The following is a 27,614-nucleotide window of genomic DNA, read 5'->3' as shown; positions in this document are numbered from 1 at the left end:
TGAAAAAGCAATCAGGTTCTTAAAAGAAGAATTTTAATTGAAGAAAAAGTAAAAGAATCACCTCTGTAAAATCAGGATGGTAAATACCTTACAGGGTAATCAGATTCAAAACAGAGAGAATCCCTCTAGGCAAAACCTTAAGTTACAAAAAGACACAAAAACAGGAATATACATTCCATTCAGCACAACTTATTTTATCAGCCATTTAAACAAAACAGAATCTAATGCATATCTAACTAGATTGCTTATTAGCCCTTTACAGGAGTTTTGACCTGCATTCCTGCTCTGGTCCCGGCAAAGGCAATACAGACAGAGAGAACCTTTGTTTCTCCCCCCCTCCAGCTTTGAAAGCATCTTGTCTCCTCATTGGTCATTTTGGTCAGGTGCCAGCGAATTTATCCTAGCTTCTTAACCCTTTACAGGTAAAAGGGTTTTTCCTCTGGCCAGGAGGGATTTAAAGGTGTTTACCCTTCCCTTTATATTTATGACAGGCCCACAGTAAAAAGAGTTGGTGACAGCCCTGCAAAGCCACTCACATTGGCTTAACTTTCATGTTAATGCAGAGGTGGGCAAACTCTGGCCCACGTGACCGTCCTGCCTGGCCCCTGAGCTCCTGGCCCCTCCCGTGCTGTTCCCCACAGCCTCAGCTCACTGCATCGCCGGCACAATGCTCTGGTTGGTGGGGCAGCGTAGCTGCAGAGCTACGTGGCTGTAGCACTGCCAGCCATTGGTGCTCCAGACAGCATAGTAAGGGGGCAGGGAGTGTGTGGGGGGGTTGGATAGAGGGCAGGGGAGTTCGGAGGGGAAGGGTAGTCAGGGAGGTCAGAGGGTGGGGAATGGGGGTGGGGTTCAAGGGCGGCAGGGGGCAGTCAGGGGACTGGGAGAAGGGATGGTTGGATGGGGCAGGGGTCCTGGGGGGGCAGTCAGGAATGAGAGGAGGGGTTGGATGGGGCGGCGGGGGGCAGTCAGGGGCGGGGGGTTCTGGGGCGGCCAGGGGACAGGGAGCAGGTGGGGTGGATGAGGCAGGGGTCCTGGGGGGTTCATCAGGGAACAGAGGGGTTGGATGGGGCAGGAGTCCCAGGGCGGGGGGTGTCAGGGGGCAAGAAGCACGGGGCGGGGGCCAGGCCATGCCTGGCTGTTTGGGGAGGCACAGCCTCCTCTAATTGGCCGTCCATATAATTTCCGAAACCCAACGCAGCCCTCAGACCAAAAAGTTTGACCGCCCCTGTGTTAATGTCTCGGGGAAAGGAGATAAAATAGCCATAGGATGAGGCCTTAGGAACAGGCAGAAGGAAAAAGTCTATGTTCACAAGTTGGGCTGGCAACTTGAACACCAAAGTGGAAGAGAGAAGTGCGTCCCACCTTTGTCATTAGCTCACACCATTGCTCCTACAGACTCATTTGTATGGACATCTTAACAGCTCTAAGGGGAAACTTCAGCACAATGAATTAATATCCTAGACTTATGCAGACCCTCCTACACATATAGGTCATGACTCCTCAAGACAAATGCACCCTGTTTTTTCTTAATGAAAGGATTTAAGTTACCACTGATATCTGGTAGGAGATCTTGGAAAGAGGATACAAGTCAGACTCATGAAACAAGTTCTTCTTTATTCTGGTATTTATCTTGTGTTGCTAACAAGTTTTCATCCTAACCTAGTAAAAATATTAGATAGAAAATATATGTCCCACCCCTACACCCGCACTTCTTGTTTCTTAAATAAAAGAATCAAAATTTCAAGCATGAGAATGAGACAGGCTTTTCTTTCAACACACTCCTGTGGTAACCTAAATCCTTCACTAGATACAAAATGTAGCAGCCCCAGCCATAGAATCTACAGTGCTGCACCAAGGCATTCATACTCCTCACAACCATCAATCTGTGCCTTCAGAAACACATTAAAGCAATATTTAGCACTTACCTGATACTTTTCATCCACAGAACTGAAAGTGCTTTACAAAAGTGAGTCCACATCATCTCCTTTTACAGATAAGGAAACTGAGGCAGAGGGAGGGGAAGTGACTCGCCTGAGATCACACAATTTAGTGGCAGAGCTGTGAATATGGTTGTTACTTATATCACTTAAAGGAAACGGTATCAACAGAAAGCGGAGATATTTTGAAGCACGGCTCTACCCCATCTGGAGCTCCAGGGTGAAGGAATGCTAGCTTGTGGCATTAAGGAGTTAATGGGAACTGCTGAGAACTTTTGGGAAAGACAGAAAGATACATTAACAATGGAAAAGGGTAATGAAGAGTGAAGTTTTGGTGAGAGAGGAAGCAGATAACTCAGTTATCTATCAGATACAGTGCGTTTTATCAAGCAGGAGACAATATGCGAAGACTCCCTGCTCAGAGCTTTAATAGAAAGAATTTGAGAAACAGATTGTAGGTGAAAGATTCTAAAACCATGAAATAGTGTTCTGGGCTGGAGAGGAATGAGGCACTACTGCATGCATGTCCTGACACCTCCCCCAGCAAGCGGCCTCCCAACCTGGAGTCATTTGTTGCAGCCCCGAGAAACTTCCCATCAACTCAAATACCCTGGGAAAGAAGACAAAGAAATATGTATTCTTGCCCTAGGACTACATTTTCCATAGCCCGGCTTTGAAAGCCCTTAGCAATCCTGCACAGATGCGGATGGACTACTGGTTACAACTGGAAGTCAATTCGATACTCAGTTTACACAAGGTCATATGAATTATTTCATCTGAGTCTCAATTTCACCATCTGCAAAATGGCAGCAATACTTTTGTAAGAGTGCTTTGAGATCCTTATACAAAAACTGCGTTATAGTGTTGAGATGGGGTTATGTTTGGGAGGAGAGAAGAAAGGAAGATAGAGCAAAAGAACTACACTGAGGGCTGTAAACATCCAAAGGACAGGATGGCTCAAAGAATCTGGTGTGGGATGTGGAGCCTGTCACATCTAGGTGAGGTATCCAAACCTTGCCCAGGTCAATAGTGACAAAAATAAGATTATCTGATGGCTATTCAGTGATATGTGAGATGAGCTTGTGACCTCGGGACTTTCTGAGCAGACAAGTGGCCACAACGTTAACCAAAACTAGCCCCCTTTTTGGTACCTTCAGCAGATATGAATGGGCTTTTAGTCTGAAGGGCTTTCCTTCGAGGGGGGCGCCCTCAAGGACAGTGCCCTGTCACAGCCCATCATGTGCATCAGAGAACAGCAGTCTCCAGTGTCAATCCAGCACCTTTCACCAGCCCCGTGTTTGCCTAAGATGACAACATTCCCTAGCAACATGCACATTTTTGGTATGCACACGTTTTGAGAAAGCCCATGTGGCAGGGCCAGCATTTTTATAAGCCTGCACTAGCTTAGACCCAGAGGCATTTAGGTGCACTTCTTCTGGATTCAAGTCCAGCAGCTCATTTTGCAGACATCTCAGACAACGTAGAAGTCAATCTTGCTTCAAGTATACAGCAACACACCAGCAAGATGTGCTTCAATCCCAGGGAGTCACCCATTGGCACCCCTTACCACCTAACCCCCAGTTCTCACAGAGAATAGGGTGTAAAGCAGGAGAGGACAGGCAGCATTAAGTCAGCAAAGTCAAACCTTCGGCTACAAGCTCCCAGCAATACACATGAATCCAAGTCTCCCCTTCTCCCAGTGCAAAATCCAGCCTAGCTGTCTTCTAACTGCAGGGGAAAGGCAAGTACAGCAACATTCTAGTGCCAAACAGATGCAGACACTATGGAATCAGCTCTCTCAGGTCTAACTCCGTTATCCCTGGTGACTATAACCTTACAGTTTGAGGCATCACATAGTAGTCATGGGAAAGACAAGGATGCCACAAGTCAGACATTCTCCACATTTACGTACCTGGCATGCACCAAAGACTGGGGCTGGCTCTTTCCCATCCTGTCAGCAGAAACAGGGTGAGGGAAGAGGACGACACATCCCTGGGGATACATTCCTGGTCCATGCAGTGCTTTTCCCTAACTGAGGCACCAAAGAGAAAGCTGCTCTCAAGTTCCAAGCCTCTCTCGTGCATTCCTGCTGCTAGCTACCCACCAGCTCACACATTAGGCATACAGTCAGCTGTTCTGGTTTCCCTCCCTTTGCCACCTTTCATCTGAGGGGCTCAAAGTTCTTTACAGAAGGTGGCTCAGTCACATCCTCATTTTACGGTTGGAAACTAAGGCACAAAGATTAAGTGACTTGCATAAGAGTCAGGAACAGAAATCATCTCCCCTGCTTCCAGTGACCTGCTCTAACTACTAGACCTCCCCACTAACAGAGACCTTTCTCCCCTAATACCCTGCATATTGATATGGCTTGAGTGCACTGTGTGAATCACAAGAGCTAGTTTCATTTCCTCATAACAGTGAAGGTACAAATTTTTAAAAAAAAACCCACCACCATGGCTTCTATTCTCGCTCTGTAAGATGGACTACTTGTCTTGACTAGATGGAAGGGCACTGGTACAGAAGGAGTCTTGGAGAACTCTGCCTTTGCTATCACAAAGCAGACAAAGCGAGAGAAAAAACAACACTTCTTGGGGAAACAGGCAAGGTTTCTCAGCTACATTTTGTTCACCAATAGTTATGGGAAAAGACAGGATTTAATGCAACAAGGGGCTTTGGCAATATGAACTGGATGGTATCTATAGAAAGAAATGGTCACAAGACTAATCTCCGATCAAGATGGCTTCTTCAGAAGCATAATGGGATTCTCTTTCAATGGCTTGCGAGTGCCAGCTGCAGATGCTGGGGAACAATGCTGGTTGGTTAGGGCTTCCACGTCAGGTTCCTTAGGTGAGCAATGGTTTGGTTTCCTAGAAGGCATGAGTGTCCCGTTTTGGTGTGTCCATGATGGCAACAGCTGTCCCAGCCCAGTATTGTACTATGTGCAGCTGTGCCTCATGTGGAAATTAACAACATACTCTGCATTAGTCCGCTGCACCGAGATAGCAAAGGGCTCAAAGGGGTGAAAGGTGAATGCAACCAAGCGTCGTACTGTGTGATTGATGGGTCGGCCCAAGAGTCCTGCTTGGATTTCAAACTTCAGGAGGCCAGAATCCCTGGCATAAAATCTGTAAGGAAGAGAAACAGAGAATGCTTATTATGTCTATTCCTGCTCACTGGTTTTGCCATCTTGAACTCTGCATGAAAAGGGACAGGTGCCACTGATGACTGCTCATTATTCCATCCCTGGTATTTACCCAAAGGCATGCTGGCAAGATGGTGCGACAGACTCAGCCTACCCTGGCCAATACGTAGCATTGACTAAGCAATACAAATGATGGAAGGTCATGTAGGGAAAGTCCCTTCCTGGGTAGAAGTTTTTAATCTCTAACTTTTTAACTCATTTTATTGCCATAAATGAGAGAAGCCTCTTGCAAAAAGCTGTATTTCACTCTTGCGGCCTCCGATTTCGGGATCCACAGTTAGAATAAAAGGGTTTATCCCTAATAAAATACATACTGGCTCCCTACCATCCCACTGTAACATCTCCCATAGTCATAATGGGAGTTACACATGAGCAAATGAGCAATGTCCACTTCTTACCTGAGCCACATTGCAGAGCACTTCAGGTTTGTGGAGCAAGGGTCCTATCTGAGTCTCAGAGGTGGATCTCTGCATGGTAGTATATTGGATGATTTCTTTCCCTTTCCAGATCACCCAGACTTGTTGTGATCACTGCATTTGGCCATTAAGCCAAACATCTCCCATAGTCATAATAGGAGTTACACATGAGCAAATGAGAAAACAGACCCATAAATTTTAAACAGCCTTCGCTCTCCAACTGTGAGAACTGTGAGAATGTTCTCTCCTGTTCTACCAAAAAGACTTCACAACACCACATTGCTGCTACGTGACTTGGCTACTCGCACATCATGTCCCCTCACTGTATCCCCATTCAGAAGATGTATGAGAGCTACTGGACTTGACTTGCTCTAGGGTTCCTTAAACTACTTTACAGCCAGACTTCACAGTCACTTGCAGATTTTCAGTGAAAACTGTCAATGTAAGAGCCTAGGAGGAAGTCACTTAATGGCCAAATGCAGTGATCACAGCAAGTCTGGGTGATCTGGAAAGGGAAAGAAATCACCCAATGTACTACCATGCAGAGATCCAGCTCTGAGACTCAGATAGGACCCTTGCTCCACAAACCTGAAGTGCTCTGCAATGTGGCTCAGGTAAGAAGTGGACATTGCTCTCCACTGACTTTCTGGCCCATAAGCAGAGCAGTGTTGGCTGCCTCTAAAGGGAGTTCTGCCTAGCCCTCCTTTGTTTGTTTGATCTTTCCTGTGTTGTGGAGGAACTCCTCTCCATGTCCAAGAGTTATGCTGTTTCAAGCTGCACCCCCCTACATCTCTAGCAGAACACAATGATCTCAGCAACTTCACCTTCCACCCAATACTTCAGTGGGTTCTTCTGATAATTTGGAAACCAAATGGCCTCCTGTTATTACGCAAATCCATCAGCACTGGCCCTGAAGTTGGCTCAACTACTAGGACCTTTTTCTGAGCACAGACTCGTGCTGGTCATTCTGTCCCTATCGGTTTCCATTTCCTTCCTGCCTTGTAGCTTTTGGTTGTTTGCATTTGCCTCTGGTTTCAGCTCAAAATTGCTTTTGTATCAGAGCACATTCTTCCCAACACCACCTGCTAGCCTGATGCACTCACAGCTCTTAGGCTGGCAGCAATGGCTCCAGACAGATTCTTTCAATATCAGACACCCTCCAGGTTTTGATAATGCACTTAAGGAATTGCTAAATTCCTTGCATTTTTCTAGTGCGCCATTCTCCCTCCTCACCTGAATAAGAATGCCAACCAGCTGGCATGCCGATTACACACAAGAACGAAGCAAAAGAGTTACAATCTTAGATTCATAGATACTAAGGTCAGAAGGGACCATTATGATCATCTAGAAGTAGTTGACTTTCTAAAAAGCTCCCTCCTACACAGAACTAGGCATGTGGGGGGTTGGTTTCTAACTAAAACAGGGCCTATGCGCTGCTCCTCTTTTCACAATTCAATGTAATTTAAACACACTCAAGATGAGCTCCCTGTAATCTCAGGTAATCTCAAAGATGTGCTCAGTTTGGTATAGTGCTCTGCAATCAGAGGCCATTTCCATGGACTCTCACTCTGTGGATAAACTAGGCACTGAAATATAAGACCTTGCGTCAATAAAAACAACAAGACCAGGCTTTTCAAATTGTACAAAAATGGTAAATTTACCTGCAGACCATTTCTGTAGGCTCCTTATTAACCCTTTAGATTTACAAGATTTAACCCCCTAACACAGAAGTTGCTGTGTTAAGGATTTGGCAGCCCATGCATCTCCCCCACAAGCTTTGTAGTTCCCTGCTGTGAGTTTGCTGCCAAGCCTCTTGTAAACAGATATTGGGGAAAAGGCCCTGAAGGCATTCCATCAGCAAAGAGGCCAGGAAGCAGGATGTTAACCACTCCAGCAGCTGAGAGAGGGCTGCTGCAGCCTTCCAGGGGAAGAGAGACAGTAAAAACAAGAGTGAGGAGGAGGTAAGCTAAAGGCAGCATGAGTGGGTGCCGAGTCGGTGCAGGACACAACTATGGGACCTCAAACCATGTATGGCGTAGAAGAAAATAAAATATAGATTGAGTGTATCTTGGGCTGCTGATGGGCTCTGTGCCAAAGCCAGGTGCATGGAACTGTCACTATAAATCCTACATTACCAGTAAAGGAAAATAAGCTAATGCGTCTTTATTTCAAAACCGATTTCTGCATGATGGGCCGCTGTTGTATTTTATTAATCACTGTCTTGTGTGAGAGAAACACGGCAGCACTTTTCCAGCTGTTCAAGGGTTAAGGGTTACTTCTGCTATTGAATTGCCCTACATACTATAAGCAGGCAGCTGGGAAGCAGGAGCCCCCCCACAGCTCCAAACCCCAATTCAAGTCCTGATTGACTCTGGCATTTTATAACCTGATCTTCTAAAGCGCAAAGCTACACGTCTACTCAGGGGAGAGAGGGAAGGTGGTTGTTTGCTTTGTTTATTACAGAAGACGTGACCATAGCAAATGTCTGCAGTCCTACTCCCTTTTGTCTGTAGAAGTGGCACAAATGTTGGCAGATGCGGACAAACACCACCCAGTGAGATCTCTGAACATCAAGTACAGTGACAGGAAAAGAAGCAGATATTTCTCTGCAGACTGCACAGAGTTTGAGATCAAACCAAACCATACACGAGAAATCAATTAAATAGCTATGATTTGGGGATTGTGTGTATGAATGGTCAAAAGTTCCCAAATCTTAGGCAGGTGTCATGTGCATGGTGCAGGAGGGAATACTGTGGACAGCAATAAAGTTGGTGGTTGCGACCTGTTTCCCATCTCTCTGGGCAGAACAAGACACCAACCTCAGGGCAGTCACAGAGCACAGGATCAACTCTTCAATCTCTCTCTTTGTTCACAAAATGTAGGATTTATTTTGCTCTTCAAGCACTAAGAGCTGTGCAGTTTTCTGCCTTGGGACACTCAGCACATTTAGGCCCAAAGTATGATCTTCCTTAAGACGTTTTGAATCTGGTGGGGGAAGTGCCAGAATCCAAACAGCTATTCTTGAAATCCATTGCTGTGGCCAATAGACAGAAACAATTTGTGCATGCCCAAGATAGAAATGTGCAAGCTCCACCTGTTAGTCTGCAAGGAGCATTGCAAACCTCCCTACTTTCAAGGTTAGGCACAGTCCTGTTAATAAGGCACAGACAGAAATAAGAAGAATCGCCCTTAGGTCTGACCAAAGCTTCTGCTGTGCAAGCAAGTTTCTTGTGCATTATAGGTTTCCAATTAATGAGAAACACAAGGGACGATAGGGAAAAGGGGACCACGGACTCCAGTGTTTGTTAAATGAAGAGGAATAAAGTTCATAGTGAAAGATGACATTGGTTTCTAAGTTTCTCAGTGTGCATTACAGACAATGGAGTATGAAGACAGTCAAACCCTGCTGTGAATGTTATGGATAACATATAAAGATATTTAAACAAATCAGACCTGTATAAGTGCTTGCCAGCCCCACCTCCCAAAATGAGCATTTTCTTGACGTGGCAAAGCAAACTCATACATTGCAACCATAGCATGTTGGCTGTCATATAGCAGAAGGCTGGAGTCTGGGAAGAGGAGGAATTTAATGTTCATATAAAAGGCTGTTCAAGTTTCGCTACCCATTTCTGCCTTTCAACATGGCCAATGCGCCTCAACTCCAATTTTGAAAGAGCCGAATGTAAATGTGTGTATGTAAAATAGGCACAGTCCATAGGAGAGAAAAGACAGAGCTTCCTAATTTACTGGTCTCTCTGGAATAATTTACACAAGGACTTTGCTGGAATGGGACAGAGGAGGGGAAAAGGCAAACAGCCCTATATATACACTTCAGTCTGAGACACATGTACATTTCTGAGAAACACACATTCAGTCCTAGCCATATGCAATTTTCTGACTCTTCTTCATACCTGATGGGGTGATCTCCACATGTCTTTGGCCGTTCCATGACTGACACCCACTTGTCATCATAACTGAAGAGGGAGAGGTCAAGGTAAGGACTGCCACTGTAGGACTGAGCGCTGATTGGGAGCTGACCCAGCAGCCTCCGCACAGCCTCTGTGTGCCCTCCATACTTTGCATTCACAATAGTGTCCTTAAACCTGGAGCACACAAAGGGACAGATTTTATTTGCAAAGCACACAGGTAAATGGCACAATGTAGATACATTAGTGTTTGAAAAGGACAGAGATAAAAATCAAAACTGCAGCAGTTTAAAAACTAGTACTACTAAATTCAGAAGTTGTATTTCATCCAGTACACCATCAGTCTCAATTCTGGTAACCTTTTACCAGTATTCTATTCTGTTTTGGAACTACGGACTGACAAGTGGATAGGAACTTGTCATTCCACAAGGTCTGGCTACAGCTGCCCAGCAGTACTGGAAATGTACAGATCAGAAACGGGGAAAGATGGATTAGCAGCTTATCAATCAATCCAGGTTTTATTGCAAAGATTGTAAACATTGTAAGTGAAGCCTGAAGGGTGTGCTATAACAGTTGAATTCCTGAGGTTAAAGGAGGACTTGGGAATCCATCTCTCCCCAGCCATTATGTTTTGATTGCATAAAGGGAAGAAACTGTAGAAGAAGAACCACCTTGAAGAAAGAAGCCTGCAGCTGTTTAGCTCAGCACAGTCTGAAAAGTTCTTTCCTGTGAGAAGATTGATCTGGATTGGAGTTTTTCTTCTTTACAAGTTAGTAAGCAGAATCTGAGATTTCTGCTGGTGAGATCCAACTTTTTTTATGAGACCAGTGGTATAAGAGCAACTTATCAGGAACAGTTTATATTGGACTGTAAACTCTCAGGGCAAGGGCCTATTGTGTTTACTTATCTAACAAGCACCATACCAACCCTATAACCACCTCCGTTATATGCTCTTACCACCAAGCAGAAGACTGAAGAGGTTTTTGCCTCTGGTTTCAGCTACAAAACAAGAGCCGCACTTCATATGTTGGCATTAAGTTCTGTCTCTCACAAGCAGTACGGAATCTCCAGTGGGAGTTATGGAAATATACAAGACGACTAAGTCCCTTCACTTGCAGGGATTCAACAACTTGAATCAACAGAAGTCTCCCCTATAAGCAATGGCAGCAATGGTCACTATATAGTTCTGCTGAAGTTTAATAAGTTGTGGGAAGTACAAAAGGCTCTGGCACACTTGGGTACATCACCACATATTCCTAGGACCACATTTTAGAAACATCACCACCTGCATTACTCACATGACTTTAGTCTATTTACAAGAATTTTAGAAGCCTGATTTACTTTTATCTCTCCCTCCACCTTCACTGTGACACTAGACTGGTCAGTTTTACTCTCACACTGGAAAGGAAGGTCCCACTGAAAAAAAGGAACAGCATACTTTTTGCTGAAATTGTAGAAAATGCCATAAACACACAGTTTTATTCATATTACATTTGGGGAAACCTGTCTGGCAAAATAAATCCCAAATGTGGTGACATTTTTGGTTTAACAAATCCTAGTTTTGGGCCCTAACTACTCAGAGAGCATCACTTAAACAGCCCCAAAGGAAGTCACAGCACAAGGTGTGCTGGCAGCATGCTTCCCTCAGAAATCTTTCTCCCTAGGGTTGAGTGCTTAGCTTGTCCACTGTATATTTTCTAGCCTTGGTCTACCATTTACATGGCAGACCAAACAAGACAGTGAATGTGGAATACAGAACCAGACGTACCCTGCCTCAGCCTTGAGTTTTCAGCACATTTCAGAACCATAAGGCTGTGGTGAGATGTGCCATGTTCAGAATGGACTCATACACCAGGTCAGTCACTAATGAGCTATGTTTCTCAAGGTTGCCACCGCTATTTGATACTGGCCTTTGGCTGGCAGTGTTGAGCATGTACCCATATGGTATAAGGCATGCTCCGAATGGCTCACCGGCGCTGGATCTGTCTGGCAAAGTTGTTACTGGAAGCTGAGCAGGGAAATTGGACAGCCTCGCTGTGCAGGGTGGCATTCCTGAAGAGATCACAGAAGTTCTCAAAGAGTTCCAGTAGCTCATCCGAAGTGTTCTCGAACACAGCAATAACTTCTGTGGTCACCATGTTGTACACAACAAAGAATGAAGGCTGCAGAGAGTAGCAGAGTTAGTGGTTTTCCAACCGAGTGCAGACAGACAATACAGTGTCCATATTAGTTGGGAATCCCTCCCCCCGCATACACACAACACACACACAAAAGACTACCCATGATTACTCTGCAATGTAGGAGAATCTCACATTCACTATACAAATTCATTATGCTATTCAAATACCTCAGAGGGTACCAGATTATCCAGCCTATTCACGACAGTGTATTTATGAAGGGAACTAAATGCACTTTCAATTTTTCATTTCAAACTGGACGTCAATATTTCTGTTTTCTCTTCCTCACTCTCCACCAAATATAAAATGCTTTTTAAAGTGGCAGATTTAATTTTCTTTCCTGCTGGGGAAGTGATTTTAAACCAGGTGCTGGCTGGCAACAAATTATTTTTCTTGTATGTGAAGAGCTGAGAGCTTTTTGGGGGGCATTTACTGTTTTCCCCCTCTTAATATTTCCAGCATGCAGAGATGAGATTTTTTAGTGCATTGTGTTCCAACATTGCCTGCAAAAGTTTTACCCATTATAGAAATGAAAGTCTGAAGGACAATAACTATTCCTTTTTAATACTGACACTCTTATCCAAGAATTTCCAGGTGCCATTGTAAATCCAAAACATGAGTCAGGTACTTCTGCAATAAATCTTTCCCTAGATAAGGTTACTCAATCGCTAAAGACACTAACTCTCAAACCATGGGTGTCCAAATTTACTGGCCTTCAGAGCCACATACAACAATCTTCAGAAGTTCAAATGTCGGAGCACATCTGCTGGGAGCCAGGGTTGGGGCTTCGGCCCAGCTCCTGCTGAAACCCCGAGCCCTGCCAGGTGTGCTCTGCAGGGCTGATGCCCCAAGACCCACCTCCCCGCTGGACAGAAGCCCCTACCGCACCGTCCCACTAAAAAGGCAGAGGTCCTGAGCTTCCTCTCCTCCCCCAGTCTGGTAGGTGAAGAATGAGGGGGCATAGTGGGCTGTGCGAGCTGCACTTTAATGGTAAAAGAGCTGCATGTGGCTTGTGAGCCACAGTTTTGCCATCCCGTCCCAAACCCAGATACCAGTCACATGCTTGACCTCTAACAACAGAGTAGCACCTTTGTAAATCCAGATGAACTCAGACCTTAGGATTTCCATATATATTAGATGCTTGGGGAAGCTCTGAACATATTCCCAACCTATAGACTCCACCTTGCTATACTCACAATGCAAGACTGGCCTCATTTTACAAAAAAGCCCAGCTGCAGACACACCTCAAGACTTCACCCTCTAGGATAATTTGTGGGCTGGGGAGAAGAAGAATGAGGAAAGAACTCAGATGGGTCTCTCAAAATGGGACAGAGTTTAGACTATCACTATACCAAGCCCATGGCTTGTTAAAGAATTGTGTTGGTTTTGGAGAAGTTGGTCCATGCTATCCAGTTTTCTCTCTCAAGGGAGCTGTTACTGACACATTGTACTTAGACTATTCAGAAAATGGGGGAAACGGGTGGTTGCCAAATACCCACACATTACTCCCAATCACCTGAACTATTAGCTAAATCACCACCTCCGGAAAAAAAAAAGTCCTTCTGGGCTATAGGATTGGAGTGCAGAGGGAAGGAGAAGGGCTTGACTACCCTCGATTCATTCCTGTACAAATATTTACCACTTTAAAGATTGCAAAATTACACTTAAGATATTTCTTTTACAGGGATCTCTATATTTACTGTAATTATGTGTCTATAGAATGTGCTAAACCAGAGAAACTTTTCTCAAATTATGTTTTAAAGCCACTTGTAGTTCCTGGGTAGGATGTTATGCTATACTTGGCATAAGTTAGGTAACCACATAGCTATTGAGCAAAACATAGTATTTCCATAGAACGCATATCTCGACCCATCTGAATAACTGAGAATTCATCTTCCATACTTTCAGTATAGGTTCCCACTACTCGTGCTGGTGTTAATCAGATGATTGAGATAGGAAAAACCTACTAAATCATCTGGTCCATGTCACTGCCAATTTAAAGCTCAGATCCTAAGTGTGTGTGTGTGTGTGGGAATAAACCAGCCATAGATATTCAACTGGATCATAATTTTAGGCCTCACTGCATAATCAAACAAACAAAGGAAAGGTTAGGCTCAAGTGCAGAGGAAAGAACAGAATTTTCACTAAATATAGAACCCTGCTACAACTGTCATAGAAACCATCCAAGAGCAGTGGAAGTGGCAGAGCATGAAGAAGGGACCTTGTGGCCAGGTTGGCACATCTAAAACGTGACCATTTTTGCTTTACTTTGTACCACTTCTTGTTTATTAAGATGCATAAATGTGTTTATCAAAACTCAAGCTTCATGTACAACATTTGAAAAACAACCTTTTAGTGAGTTTTAATAAAAATTAAAACCTTAATTTTTCCCTCTCAATGCACCAAAAAAAACAGTACCCTAAATACCAATCCACCCAACCCCTCCTCATGGAACCCCTAGGAGATGAGATGGGCCTAACTGTCAATAAGCTCTAGCTCCCTCAAATCAGAAGTAAGGGGAAAGACTTTCCACAACTGAGAGCCCTACACACAGAACAGCTTGCAACAGGTGCTTAAATCTAGAACCTGTTAACCAGTTATCTTGAATGCCTCAGCTGATCAGACTGCCAGAACCTACACAGAGCTTCACAGATCAAAGTCAATATCTGGAAGTGGACCCAGAAACAAAGGGGAAGCTAAGTTCACCTCCTGAGGAATTAGTGTAGTCTTCTGCCTGCCTCTGCAGCTTCAAGCCAGCCACAATCTGCATTAGCTGTGAAGTCTAAGTGGTCTTCAAATGGAAGCATTCTAGAGAGCATTGCAGTGACCAGTCACAGATGCCTGTCAAAGTCCAGATCCAAGAGCACTGGTTGCATTCACCGAATCAGGAAGGCTTATGATATTTTTGGCCACTGACAGAGCTCAAGACTCCAGGAGCAGTAAAGTGGGCCCCAAAACCTCCCAAATTGCAACCCACTTGGACAAAGGTTTAATATCTTTGCAATATCCATGTTGTTTATGTGTATTTGTTAGACAAATATTTCAATGCTGCTTTTACAAAAGACTCTCAATCCTCAACTACTTTACAATAATAAACAGTGCACACAATCTACAGCAGACTAATGTATGTGCACAATGGAAGAAGTAACACACAAAGAAATCTTCAAAGTGGACAGTTAACATCCATTCATTCCAACTTCTAGCCCTTGAAAAACAATGGGACAAATATTGAAGGGGGGGCAGGGAGGAAACAGAACAGCGAGCAATGAGCAGCACTGCAAGTTTAGAAAGAGTTCTTGCCAGACATTTTTAATAGAATTATAAAAAAAGCAGATGAAAGGAATTAAATAGATTAAAAAACTTAAAGTAGTCTCAGACCATCTCACATGGATTGAAAACTGAAGATCTCTAGGAAAAAAGGCAATGACAAACATGTGTTATGGTGGGGACAGAGCGGTAAAGGATGTCTACCACAGAGATAGGCATTAGAGCTGGTCTGATTTAACTTCATTACCGACCTGGAAACGGGAGTAAACAACATTTTAATTAGAGATAGCAGATGATACTAAATTGGGGGAATTCTGCACCTCTACACAAGTGCAGAATTAATGTCCTCCGCAGATTTTTTTCCCCCCGCAAAATAATTGATTCTGACAGGAAGGCAAAGGGAAGTCATGTGAGGAGTCACGCTACAATTACATCTTTTGCCCACCAGGGGCTGATGTGCTGTCAGAAGAGAGGACAACTGGCTCATGAGCAGGAGCAGCCAACCATAGAGAGGGAGGGGGCTAATGCTGTCTTCCTCACAGAACCCTGCCTGCAGAGTCAGGTAAGGAGGCATGGAATGGGGTGGGGGGGAGACAGAGAGTGGGGCATATGGGGCTGCTGTGAGGGGTCACGCAGACTGGAGTTCATAATAGCTAGTGAGGGGAGACAGATTGGGTACAGGAGCTAGTGGGGGACAACATTGACCCAGGGGCTGAATGGGAATGGTGATGCAGGACCACAGGGGGATATGGGCAGCTATACCTGGCTGAATGGGAAGAGGGGGGTGCAGGGACACATGGAGACAGGGCAGCTATGCATAGCTGAGTTAGGATGCAGGGACACATGGGGAAAGAGGGGAGTGGGGGTGCAGGACCACACAGGCACATTTGCAGATATGCCTGGCTGAACGAGGAGTGGGAGTGCAGGGACACACAAGGACAGGGGCAGATGTACCTGATTGAATGGGAAAGGCTAGTAGACAGCCAGGGTCTGCCTGGGGGAGGCTCCCAAACTCCCTAACAATTGCCCCCCCCCTCCAGAAAAACACCTTGTTCTATACTTCCCCCACCCATACCCAACAACACTCCAGATTCTCTCCCAGACTCCTTCCCTCTCCCTCAGCTCCTCCAATACCCCCAACTTCCCAAAGCCTTTGCACTGCTTTGGAGGGGTGCAGGAAATACATTTCTGAATTGTACTTTAAATGAATTATTACTTAAAGTTCTGTATTAATATCACGAAAGCTTATGCTCAAATAAATTGGTTAGTCTCTAAGATGCCACAAGTACTCCTTTTCTTTATGCCTAGTAGGGAATCTATTTGTCAAAAACCATTTCCTGAATCTTTTTTGTTGTCTGTATTGTTACAGACATACTTGCTGACAGGTATTTTGAAATAAACTACCAAAATAATTGAAACTGGCATGATTCTGACAAATAACATTTCCAGAATTTTAAAATATTGTGTGCAGAATTCTTAATTTTTTGGTGCAGAATTCTCCCAGGAATAATTGGGAATTGCAAATACCATCCAGGATAGAAAGATAGTAAGAGGCTTTGAGAGATTAGAATTTAAGCAGAGAAAGTGAGATTCAGCTTGGAAAAATGTCATCACATCTGAAAAATACTCAAACACACATACCTAATAGGAAAGAAGCATCTGGAAAGCAGTAATGGCTTAGAGATCCAACTATGCAGTACAATATGGCAAGAAAAAAAGGTCAGTTTGGGGTGGCACATGCAGAGTCTGCAGACCACAGAGTAGGGAAATTAACAGTTCTTTCTTTATATTACTCTGGCATGATTGCCTCTGAAGCACTATTTAGTTCTGGGCACCCTTCAACAGAAAGAAACTGGTGAGAGTGGGGAAAAGGAACAAAATGATCAACAACAAAATGGAGGGGTTGAAATAATAAGCTAAATTAAAGGACTAATTGTATAGTTTGTATAAATTGGTTAGTCTCTAAGGTGCCACAAGTACTCCTTTTCTTTTTGTATAGTTTGTGTAAGACATCTGACGGGGAAATGACTGGATGACTCTCAACAGGTAACTGAAGGGTATATTTACCAAAGACGGAAAAAAGGTCACAATACGTAGGGTAGCACTTGAATATAATTAGGAATAATTGGAAGAAATTAAGAAAAATTTCCATTGAACTGTGAAATAGTCACCCAAGGGAAGTAGAAATACTGTCACTCGGGACATTTATAATCAGATTGTATGCTCATCAGGACAGAGACTATTTTTCAGCCTGCATTTGTACAATGCCAGACATAATAGGTCCCTGATCCTGACTACTAAAAAACAACAGACTGGACAAAGCACCAATAAGTGTAGTACAGGAAACGATCCTGCATTTGCGGGAAGACGGAATTGGATAACCACGTTGGTCTTCTCTCTTTCTAATTTCTATGAAGTTTAGACATTGAGAGAGGGGGAATCTTACTGAATCCCATCAAAGATACCACCAAGGCCCCTCACAACAGGATCCAAAATTATATACTGTGTAGGTCCTAACAGAACATTTCTACCCAACACTCAAAGACCCAAATCAGCACTTAGACCAGAAATGTAGTTTACAGTATTTATCTGCATGAGAATAACCTCAACAAAGCAATAAGCTGCCCAAAGAGGACAGGCCCTACCTGTGAAGGGTCTGTCACCCGCAATGTGACCACATCTTCACTGGTGTATTTAATAAACAGATGGCTTTCATCCAACAGCTGCATTTTCCACATGCGCAGCTGCCTCAGCTGATCAAAGTACTGGAAGAACCTCCTTTTTGCCATTGCACTCCCATCCTGCTCTGCCCTCCTCCACAGGTACACCAACAGTCTGTGTTTCAGAGAATTTATGAAGGGTTCTTTGTACGGGTTTGCCATCCCTGTCTGAGTGTCTCGCTGCACTTCTGGATAGACAGCGGACAGGGTCAGGAGATCATCCTCATAGCAGAAGCGACCTATAGTCCGTACATCAATGAATGTGCCCTCAGGCGTCACCTGAAAGACATGAATAGTCTGCTGCTGCACAGAGAGAATAGCCAAGATATTCTTATACAGGTATAGGCCCTGGTTGTGAGACAAGATGACTTTGTCACATTTGAATGTCCTTGTGTCACACAGTCTACCTGTGTGAAGATCTATGATATGCAGAGAATAGTCCTCCAAAGGGGACCTGGGATTAGGGGTCACCGACTCACTGTTGCGATAAACCTCAAAAAATGGGGGATGAGGTTCCTCAGGCAGGTAGGCAGCAGAGCCAACGATTACATAGCGACAGTCATCTGTGAACAAACTGCACTCGCGGTTCAAGTGCTCGCCATTGGAGGCCACATTAGTGATATGAAGCAAGACGAAGAAACGTTCAAAGAGCCGCCCACGGATGTTAACAGATCTTTGGTCATTGCCATTGGCCAAGATCTCGCCCTCATAACCCTGTAGGAGATCCTCTGCTGCCTGGCAGCCCTGATACTCGTAGATCTCCAGGGAGGTCTGGTCCGAGGAGAAAGCAATGAAGTAGCGCCCATCGGGGGAGAACTTGCGCAGGAAGCAGGGTGGCTTCTCAACGTTGACCACAGTAAAGTTGGGGAAGACATTCTGGTGGAAGACCCGGACCTGGTGCCAGTGGGTGCCGGCCTTACCAGAGCTGATCCTTCGGCGCTCCAGACGGTGGATGACGTTCTGGTTCTGGATTCTGCGGGGCCTGATGGTTGGAGTGTCATGATCCATCACTTCATCGTTCCCTGGGAGGGAAGGAAACACAGAGGCCACTGTACTGGACAGGGAGCAGCACGATCCTACACCGGACCGTGTCGCGGGGGGGTACTGTCAGGGGGTCTCCTAGGGGTGCAGGGCGCCGCAAGGGTAACCCAGAGGCGAGGTGCTCTGGAGATGCCTGCTGAGGAGAGGGGGCGCGGGAGGCTCCCCCGGAGGCGGCCCCAGCGTCAGGGCCCGGGGGTGGGAGGCTCACAAGGTTAGGGGGCCCTGGGCGCCCCGGCAAACGGAGGTAGCGGTTTCCAGACGCCGGGGCGCTGCGGGGCCGCGGGCCCCCAGGATGGGCGTGCGGCGGCGGAAGCCGGGGGCGCTGGCGGGCGTCGCGCGTCTCCTCACCTCTCCGGGCCGCAGCGGGTCCCTGGCGCCTCCGCCGTCCGGTCACTCTATGGCCGCCGCCATCTTTCCGCCCAGGCGGCGCTGCTAACGACTCCTCCGCAGCCTTGGTGACGAGAGCAAGAGGGTACCGCGCCAGCCCGGAAGGGCTTCCGGAGGCCACGGCGTCAGGTAGGCGCCGAGTGTCCGCCGCAACCGGCAGACAGTGGCCCCTGGCGGCCGGAGGAGTCACCGCGGGGCTGCGGGAGCCCAGGGCCCTTCGGAGCTGCCTTCAGGGGCCGGGCCGGCCCCGCCAGGGACCATGGCAACCACGGCAGCCGGGCATTATGGCAGGTGGGCCCCATCCCCAGCAGAGCAGGGCACCCCCCACCTCCCCCCACCCAGGGCACCGGCCAGGCATAGCCCAGGAGGGAGCTGTGCCCCCTCAGGCGTGCCAGGCACCTCCCTGCCCAGCGTGCAGTGCCCACCCTAGCCCCTCCCCTGCTCCTAGCCTGAGCCCTCGCTTTACAGCCATGGCTGGCAGACTCTGGGGGGAGCCTGGCTCTGAGGGGCATGGCGGGTGTGGGGTAAACGCCATGGGAACTTGGAACTCTCTCCCAGGTGCACGCTCCCACGGCCTACTGGGGCCTGGGTTTCTGCAGTGCTGCTGGGGCACGACCCCACTTCCCTTGTATGACATTTTGGGGTGCAGTCCAGAGCAGCGAGGGGCTGTGTCACCCCTGCCCTTCAGCTGTGGGTGTCACACAGTGCTTTGCTGTTGTGGCTTCTAAGCTGGGCTCCTGCCAAACAGCCTGCAGGTCACACCCTGAGTGTCTGTGTGTCCTGGGCCAACAATTCTGACCCCAGCAGCCTGTCAGCAAATACCAGCCACGCTCTGACTACCAGCAGCCTTGATTACCACATGCAGGGTAACCCCAACACACTCCCAGTCCTGGATTCCCCCCCCCAAAATGTACTGCCCTCTGCTGGACAGATCAGATCATAAAGGTCTGTTGTCCCTGTAAAGGAACAATATACAATTTGCCACCTTAGTTGGAGTTACCCACACAGTTCACAACACTAGATTAATTTTGATTAAAGAACAAAAAAGTTTATTTAGCTACAAAGAAAGAGGTTTTAAGTGAGCACAAGTATTAAAGCATTAAAGTCAAAAATGGTTATAAGAAAAAAAGATACTGTACTAAACTTTTACAAACTAGGCTTGGTTCAAGGTAAAATTCTTACCATATGCTTCCAACAACATTACTGACCAGTCTTCAGGTCAGGATCCTTCCCAAAGTCAAACAGCTGGATTCTTTTGTCTTCTTAAGTTCAAGAGAGATCGATAGGGAGAGATAACTTGGAGTGGTTTTGCCTCTTATGTGTATACTTCAATCACCCTTTGAAATGCATTTCCTTGAGAGTGACCCTTGGGCCTTGCCTACACTGCCACTTTACAGCGCTGCAACTTTCTTGCTCAGGGGTGTGAAAAAACAAAATGATTAGGGGACTGGAACACATGAGTTATGAGGAGAGGCTGAGGGAGCTGGGATTGTTTAGCCTGCAGAAGAGAAGAATGAGGGGGGATTTGATAGCTGCTTTCAACTACCTGAAAGGGGGTTCCAAAGAGGATGGCTCTAGACTGTTCTCAGTGGTAGCAGATGACAGAACGAGGAGTAATGGTCTCAAGTTGCAGTGGGGGAGGTTTAGATTGGATATTAGGAAAAACTTTTTCACTAAGAGGGTGGTGAAACACTGGAATGCGTTACCTAGGGAGGTGGTAGAATCTCCTTCCTTAGAGGTTTTTAAGGTCAGGCTTGACAAAGCCCTGGCTGGGATGATTTAACTGGGAATTGGTCCTGCTTTGAGCAGGGGGTTGGACTAGATGACCTTCTGGGGTCCCTTCCAACCCTGATATTCTATGATTCTATGATTCTAATGCTGCAAGTTTCAGCGCTGTAAAGTGGCAGTGTAGACAGTGCACCAGCAGCTCCCAGCGGTGGTAGCTATTCCCCTTGTGGAGGTGGAGTGCCGCAACTACACAGCTGGTGCCACGACAACACAGGCACGTTAAAGCGCCACCATGGCAGCGCTTTAACATTGCAAATGAAGACATATCCTTAGATAACGTTCTTTGCAGTCAGAAGAAAAGGAGGACTAGTGACGCCTTAGAGACTAACCAATTTATTTGAGCCTAAGCTTTTGTGAGCTACAGCTCACTTCATCGGATGCATTCAATGGAAAATACAGTGAGGAGATTTATATACACACAGAACATGAAAAAATGGGTGTTATCATACACACTGTAAGGAGAGTGATCACTTAAGATGAGCTATTACTAGCAGGAGAGCGGGGCGGGGGGAGAAAACCTTTCGTAGTGATAATCAAGGTGGACCATTTCCAGCAGTTAACAGGAACGTCTGAGGAACAGTGGGGGGGGGGGGAATAAACATGGGGAAATAGTTTTACTTTGTGTAATGACACATCCACTCCCAGTCTCTATTCAAGCCTAAGTTAATTGTATCCAGTTTGCAAATTAATTCCAATTAAGCAGTCTCTCGTTTGAGTCTGTTTTTAGTCTTTTTGTTTAGGTCTGTAATCAAGTGACCAGAGAGATTGAAGTGTTCTCCGACTGGTTTATGAATGTTATAATTCTTGACATCTGATTTGTGTCCATTTATTCTTTTATGTAGAGACTGTCCAGTTTGACCAGTGTACATGGCAGAGGGGCATTGCTGGCACATGTGGAGAGCAAGGAGACATCAAGTGTGTGGGGGGGAGATTTCATACTGTTCCTTCTCTCCCCTCTGTCTGAGGGCTCTGTTTACAGCTTATATGCAAATTGAGGTAAACACACATCCCTTTGTTTAAGACTTGCTTGATCAGCTTTACTTAATGGTTACGTGACTTTAAACATGGGCCTTTAACATTATACAGGGGGGAATTTCATAACTTTACACAGAATGTTGCTACATACATTCCACCATGATATTATTGACCAGTGAGATATTAGTTTTCAAATGATACCTCATAAGGTGAATACACGAGTGCATTCCATTACACCTTGTCACAAACATGTCTTTCCAAAATGTGTTGTGGGTGTTCCCCCCTCAGGACTGGGACTGATGCACAATCCCCCTCCTGTACTGCCCCACTGCCTGCTTTCTTCAGTCCAGCTCTCATTGGCCATCTGCCATGGAGCCTTCCTGACCCTTCACTTTCCAGCATTACCTCCCCTCCTGGTAAAGCACCATCGCCCCAGAAGAGTTTTGTACAGCCTGAATGCAGAAAAAGCTGATACTCAATGTGGGGAGGGCACACTGTGCCCCATTTCACTGCCCTTCTAGTCAGAGAGAACCATGCTGCTCGAAAACTCTAATGCTCCCTTCACATCAGTTCTCAGAGGAGAGTCCACCCCACCCTCCTTCCTGAGGATCGCCTGGCTTTGCCCACTCCCAGTAAGATTATCACATTCCTAATTGCCATTTGGGAATAGATTAGGAGTCAATGAGAGCAACAGTTTTGCTAACTCAAAATGTTCCTTTCTAAAGGATATGACCTGGCCCCTTGTGACCAGCAAATTCATCACATTTGTGATCCAAGGAAACTGGGAAGCCTGGTCACCTCCAGAGAAGAGAGTCAAGTGCGTGCTGTCACGTTGCCACCTGGTCCTTCAGTGAGGCAGTGAAAATCGTCACAGGTTTGAAAACCTTTTTCCTGTTTTGACCCCTTCCTTCGGTGGTTGGAATATCTCTCTCCTCTCAGTGAGAGGTTCTGCAACGTTCCTGTTATGTATTGTGCATTTAATTCAACAACAGCCCCTGTGGTTGTAGGCTCTATTGATCATTAAATATGACAGAAGTGATGCAGCCTGAGTTGTGCCCCACGCCAGTCCCCAATGGATGCAGCTGACCTATTGTTATCAGAACACAATGCAATCCAAGGGTTTGGCATTTCGACCATTCGTATAAAACTATGAATATTGTGCCAGTGAAAAATACAGGTTCAGCAGTGCTAAAGATTGAAACCTCTATAGATCATCAGGGCAGGCAACAGCAGGCAACCATGTCCCCATGCACCAGCCTCTCCACCAATGGGCCATTTCAAAGGTGTGACAGATGAGTTCAGCTCCAGGGCCCAATGAGTCCTTGGCCTCTATGGTGGGATCCCAACAAGGAAGCCAATTTTTTTGTTTTTTCATGTGATCATGTTCCCAAGGATCTGAACTGAGATTCCCTCTTGCCCTCTTATCACTGAGATTAGACTGCACTAATGCATAATAGTATCCCTGCCATCTCTTTCCTTCCCCAAGGACCGGGCACTAGTTTTCCTGAACACTTTTTGATGAGATATCTTATCATTTCTGGTAATCAGAGGGACTCACTCATGCATGCACCCTCATAGTGGGAGTACTGGAATAGAGAGGATGTTTCTTCTGTCACTTGGTGTCACCCTTGCTTCTTGATGGGAAGAGTTATGCTTTGTGTATCTCAGTCTTCCATTCTAGTTAATGGCCAATGACAACAGTCATTGATTGGATACCAATGGGCATTGAGTGGTGTAGGGACAGGATATACTTCCTGCTATCTTTCACTTCTGTCAGTCCCATCCCCTTGTTCTTAATGAACATTATTTTGTGGGAGGGAAGGAGCAATTAGAGGAGGCTGCAGATTGAGATGGGGTCTTTCCTGAGGTCAGATTCAGCAAAATGGCTTGGAGGGCAGAATTTCCCCTTCCTGTTTCCCCATCCTCTCCCATCCACCAGAGATCTGCATGCCTCACACATACAGAGCCCTGAGTTTGTTAAATAGGGACATCTCATTCTAGAGCTCCTCCAAGGACTAATTGCAGTTACATTTACATCAGCACAGGAAATGTGGTGTCCTCACCATTCTGCAGACTGCAGGCTTGTAACTGTTGTAACTTTGGCCTTAGTGACCAGATGGCCACTAGGGAGAGTCACCCGAAAATGAGAGAGAAATAGGGAAAGCATTGAGCTGAAAACTGACCCATGGCCTCCATTAGTGTAGTGTATAGTCCATGAGGTGTGCATGGCCTCCACGTTTTCAGAGCAGTTTGTTTGCAGGAGGACATGATTTTGTGATCATTCTATTTCATGGTATATTTTTTATGGGATTCAGCTTCCAAATAAATGATTCCCCAGGGCAGTAAAATAGCAAAGAAGTGATACCATTCACCTCTCAGAGTATGGTGTGTGGCGGGGGGACAAACAAACAGAAAAGGTTATGGCCCACTCTGATCTCTACTGACCCCCACAGTGGGGCCAAAGGGAGAGACAACTCTCAGGCCCATTTATGTCCCACTCCCAGCAGCCTCTTTTGTTCGCTCGCCCACAAATTGCAAGGTTGGCCCTGAGCTGAGCTGTAACCTCTGTCTCAGTACGTCTCTGCATTAAAGACATTGTGAGCGGCAAAACATATCTCGGTGCTGCGTGGAGCTGCAGGAATGAAACAATTATTGTAAAGTGCCTCTTATGCAAACACCTTCCTCCCAAAATAGCCTGAGAGGCAGAGAGAGGGAAACAAACAAAGCAGGAATTTGGAGTTGGATTCTTTCAACAAAGAATCATCTGCCCTTTCTTGTAGTCATTGGGGGCCTCATATTCAAAAGTGCTCGGCACCAGCAGCACCAATCAACTTGAGTGAGAGGGATGCTCAGCGCTTATATCTGCCAGGCGAGATGGGAACTAACTAGAGCGAACGCTGCCCCCTCAGCCAACTTTCAGCAGCTGGGTCTGTAATTTAAACATACAGGATTGAATGTGACTGTCCATTCGGAGGCACTGGCAGAGCCATGCTGGAACAATACAATCTGACCAGTGTGGCTTGGGACTGTTACACCCAAATGAGGCCATTCCAGTTTATCTGCAGTTTCAGAGTTGCTTCTGTCGGCCCTGCTCCTCTGAGTCAGTGACTTCAGTGGGAGCTCAGCATCCGAGCAGATCATGTTTGTTGGTAGAACAGGTTCAAGAAACAATGAGCGTGGAGTTATGTTAAGTCAAATTCAGCACTAGTGTATTTAAATCCCTGGTTGTACTGTACCCAGGTTACAATGCATTTCTATCCATTCTGATTGCGCGGAATAATTTCTCTCTCAGATGGTTTCTGATTGAACGTCAGCTGTTCCCATATTTCAGTAATGTTTCTCGGTTGACCCCTATGCCTCTTCCACCCCTTCTACCTCTCACCTGTGCTGTACCAGCAAAGATTATTTATAGGGGAAAAGCCAAGAATCTCCCTCTACCTCTGTATGCTTAGCAATTTCCAAGCCAGGGAATGAGTTTGTCTGCTCTCCTTCTCTGTGTTTCTGTGGTTTGCATTGTCATATGCAAACTTTATTACTTCACGCTGTATACCTTGCTCCACAGTCTGGACAGCTGTGTGTGGCCTCCCTTCTTGCACAAGTAAATAGCTGTCCCCTGGCTGCCTCTGCTACACTGAGGGCCTCAAGATCTCCAGTCAGTGCGGGTCAAGCCTAGGCTTCACGGCTAGTGTTGAGTTAAAATCTGCTGGTATTTGATGGTGGGTGGTATTTTTCGACCCAGACTAAGGCACATGAAAATTTGTGAAACACACTTTAATATACAGCAAAGGCTGGTCTTCCGTGCACAGTAAACACCTCATCTTTTCAGAGAGATTGTTCTAATTCCAAGAGATGCTGCTGATGTTGCAGGGTGCTGGAAAGCGATCTGCAGCATGGTGAGAAACTGCAGCCGTCTGGCTTCCATTGCCTTGTGTTTGTTAAATAGGAATCGCTGCTTTCTCTCCATCCCCTTTTGCCCTTGCATGCACACAATTCTAAGGACACACTGGATTCTAAGGGCTGAATTCTGTCCTTTGGTACATGTGAGGCAATGTCTTTTATTGGACCAACTTTTGTTGGTGAAAGAGGCAAGCTTTTAAGCCATACAGAAAGAGGAGTTCTGTGTGACTCAAAAGCTTGTCTCTGTCACCAACAGAAGCTGATCCAATAAAAGATATGACCTCACCCACCTTGTCTCTCTAATATCCTGGGACCAACATGGCTACAACTACACTGCATACTTTCATGCGTGTAACACACTCACCCTGAAGACAGGAGGAGCTTTGCCTGAGGATTTCAGGGCTGGTCCCACAGTCCCTCCAAAAAGCTTTACTCACTGCCTTACTCTTTGGAGGTCTGGTCAGTCTTCCCCCAGATCTCAGGGTTGCACATGCTGTGAGATTCAGTCATAGCTGATTCACGGAAGTAATTTCTCAGAGTACTGACTTTCTGCAAAACCTTCCATCCAAACAAACAAGCTACAACATGTATTCTGCCCAAACTCCTCCTCTGCCAGTCTGTATCCTTGAACACTGACCTCTCTAGTGGCACAGGCCCTTGTCTAAAACAGTTCCTATACAAACCATCTTTTCATTTAACTCAGTACCACTCCATCTTGCCCTCCTCATGTTTCTTTCAAACCACATCCAACTCACCCAGGGCTCATAAGCTCACACACAATTTTTCATAATGGTGTCTTCCCAAGAGAGTCCTGGGTCAGGAATAGGATGGGTCGTTACAGACCAGCATTTAGGTGCATTGGCTGAGCTGTGTGTGCACGAGGGTGTTCCTGGGCTACACTCGGGGGATATTGTGGGGCAGGATTAAGGGGCAGTGGCAGAGCTGTGTATGGGGAGCCCAGATCCAGAACAGCAGGGAATGTTGTAGGTCACTAGTTGGATGTATTGGTAGTGTTGTGTGGGGAACCTGTTCTGGACTAGGAGGTCAGGATTGAGTTGCTGTGGTGTTGCTCTGTGGAGGCTGGAGAAGCTCAGGACTGCAACAGCAGGGGATGCTGCTGGTCAAGAGTGAGGAGCATCGGCAGACCTGATGTGGGAAGGCTGCCCATCCCCTCTCTGTACCACACCTACCTTTAGCCAGTAGCTTTTTAATCCTTCACTTTCACAAGCTCTATATTAATATAGGCTTTAAATCAAATTGATTCCTTATTTTTCCCCTTCTCAACTCATTTCTTCCTATCTGTGCATGACATGGGGACTATAACTGGCCGATTAGCCTGGTCGGTAGGTGTCTTCTTTACCTGAGGAATGACCAGTGGGCAATGGGTTGCTCAGGAGGGGCAGCACTCGGTTGCTTTTAAAGGCCTTGAAAGCTTTTTGTTTCTCCTCAGGTTTGTGCAGCAAACTGAGGCTTGAGTCTGCAAGGCTTTTAGCAGCTCTTCCTCTCACGCCCTTTGCATTAGTGACACGCAGCGGCGGCAAGGAAGCAGGAGCGGGGAAGATGCACTAGAGGGGCACTTGCCTTTTTTTTCCCCCTTTCCTTTTTTCTTTGAAAGGAACAATGTCAGGGGTCCCTCGAGTTCCATTTGCTGGCTGCTGGTCTGTCCTCTTTCACTCTGAGGCTGAGTGGTTTATTAAGCATTCCTGGTGCAGGCACTTTGAGCTACTTCATAAAGCAGGGATATAAGTGCAGTAGATATAAAAGAGAGATGGGACTCGGGGAGGAGGCTGAAAGAGGATGATGTTGAAAATGCTAGCATTCTTTATCGCATGGCCAGCAGTCTGAGTGGGCCCCTGCTTGCTGTAGGGTTGAGAGGGGATA

At 46.1% G+C, this 27,614-nt stretch overlaps 2 protein-coding genes across 6 annotated transcripts in view; one reads left to right on the top strand and one right to left on the bottom strand.

The window, feature by feature from the left end:
- Positions 1-4,539: 4,539 nt before the first annotated feature.
- On the bottom strand, positions 4,540-19,213 carry DET1 (DET1 partner of COP1 E3 ubiquitin ligase). The gene is made up of 5 exons (XM_073304166.1): positions 19,035-19,213; positions 17,571-18,667; positions 11,453-11,643; positions 9,467-9,658; positions 4,540-5,062 (listed from the first exon to the last, which is right to left on the bottom strand). The coding sequence occupies exons 2-5, from the start codon at positions 18,651-18,653 to the stop codon at positions 4,873-4,875; spliced, it is 1,656 nt and encodes a 551-aa protein (XP_073160267.1). The 5' UTR covers positions 18,654-18,667; positions 19,035-19,213; the 3' UTR covers positions 4,540-4,872.
- The window catches only part of LOC140895043 (interferon-stimulated gene 20 kDa protein-like), an 88,955-nt gene continuing 80,550 nt past the window's right edge, over positions 19,210-27,614 (top strand). For all 5 annotated transcript variants that reach the window (XR_012154051.1, XR_012154050.1, XR_012154049.1 and 2 more), the window contains exons 1-3: positions 19,210-19,364; positions 21,704-21,857; positions 22,562-22,710. The gene's annotated coding sequence lies outside the window, so the exon portion shown is untranslated. The remainder of the gene's footprint in view (positions 19,365-21,703; positions 21,858-22,561; positions 22,711-27,614) is intronic.

The sequence above is a fragment of the Lepidochelys kempii genome, chromosome 10 (genome assembly GCF_965140265.1).
Source record: "Lepidochelys kempii isolate rLepKem1 chromosome 10, rLepKem1.hap2, whole genome shotgun sequence".
NCBI classification, from domain to species: domain Eukaryota; kingdom Metazoa; phylum Chordata; order Testudines; family Cheloniidae; genus Lepidochelys; species Lepidochelys kempii.
The sequence above is the reverse complement of the archived record's forward strand: the minus strand, read 5'-3'. Positions and strand labels throughout refer to the sequence as shown.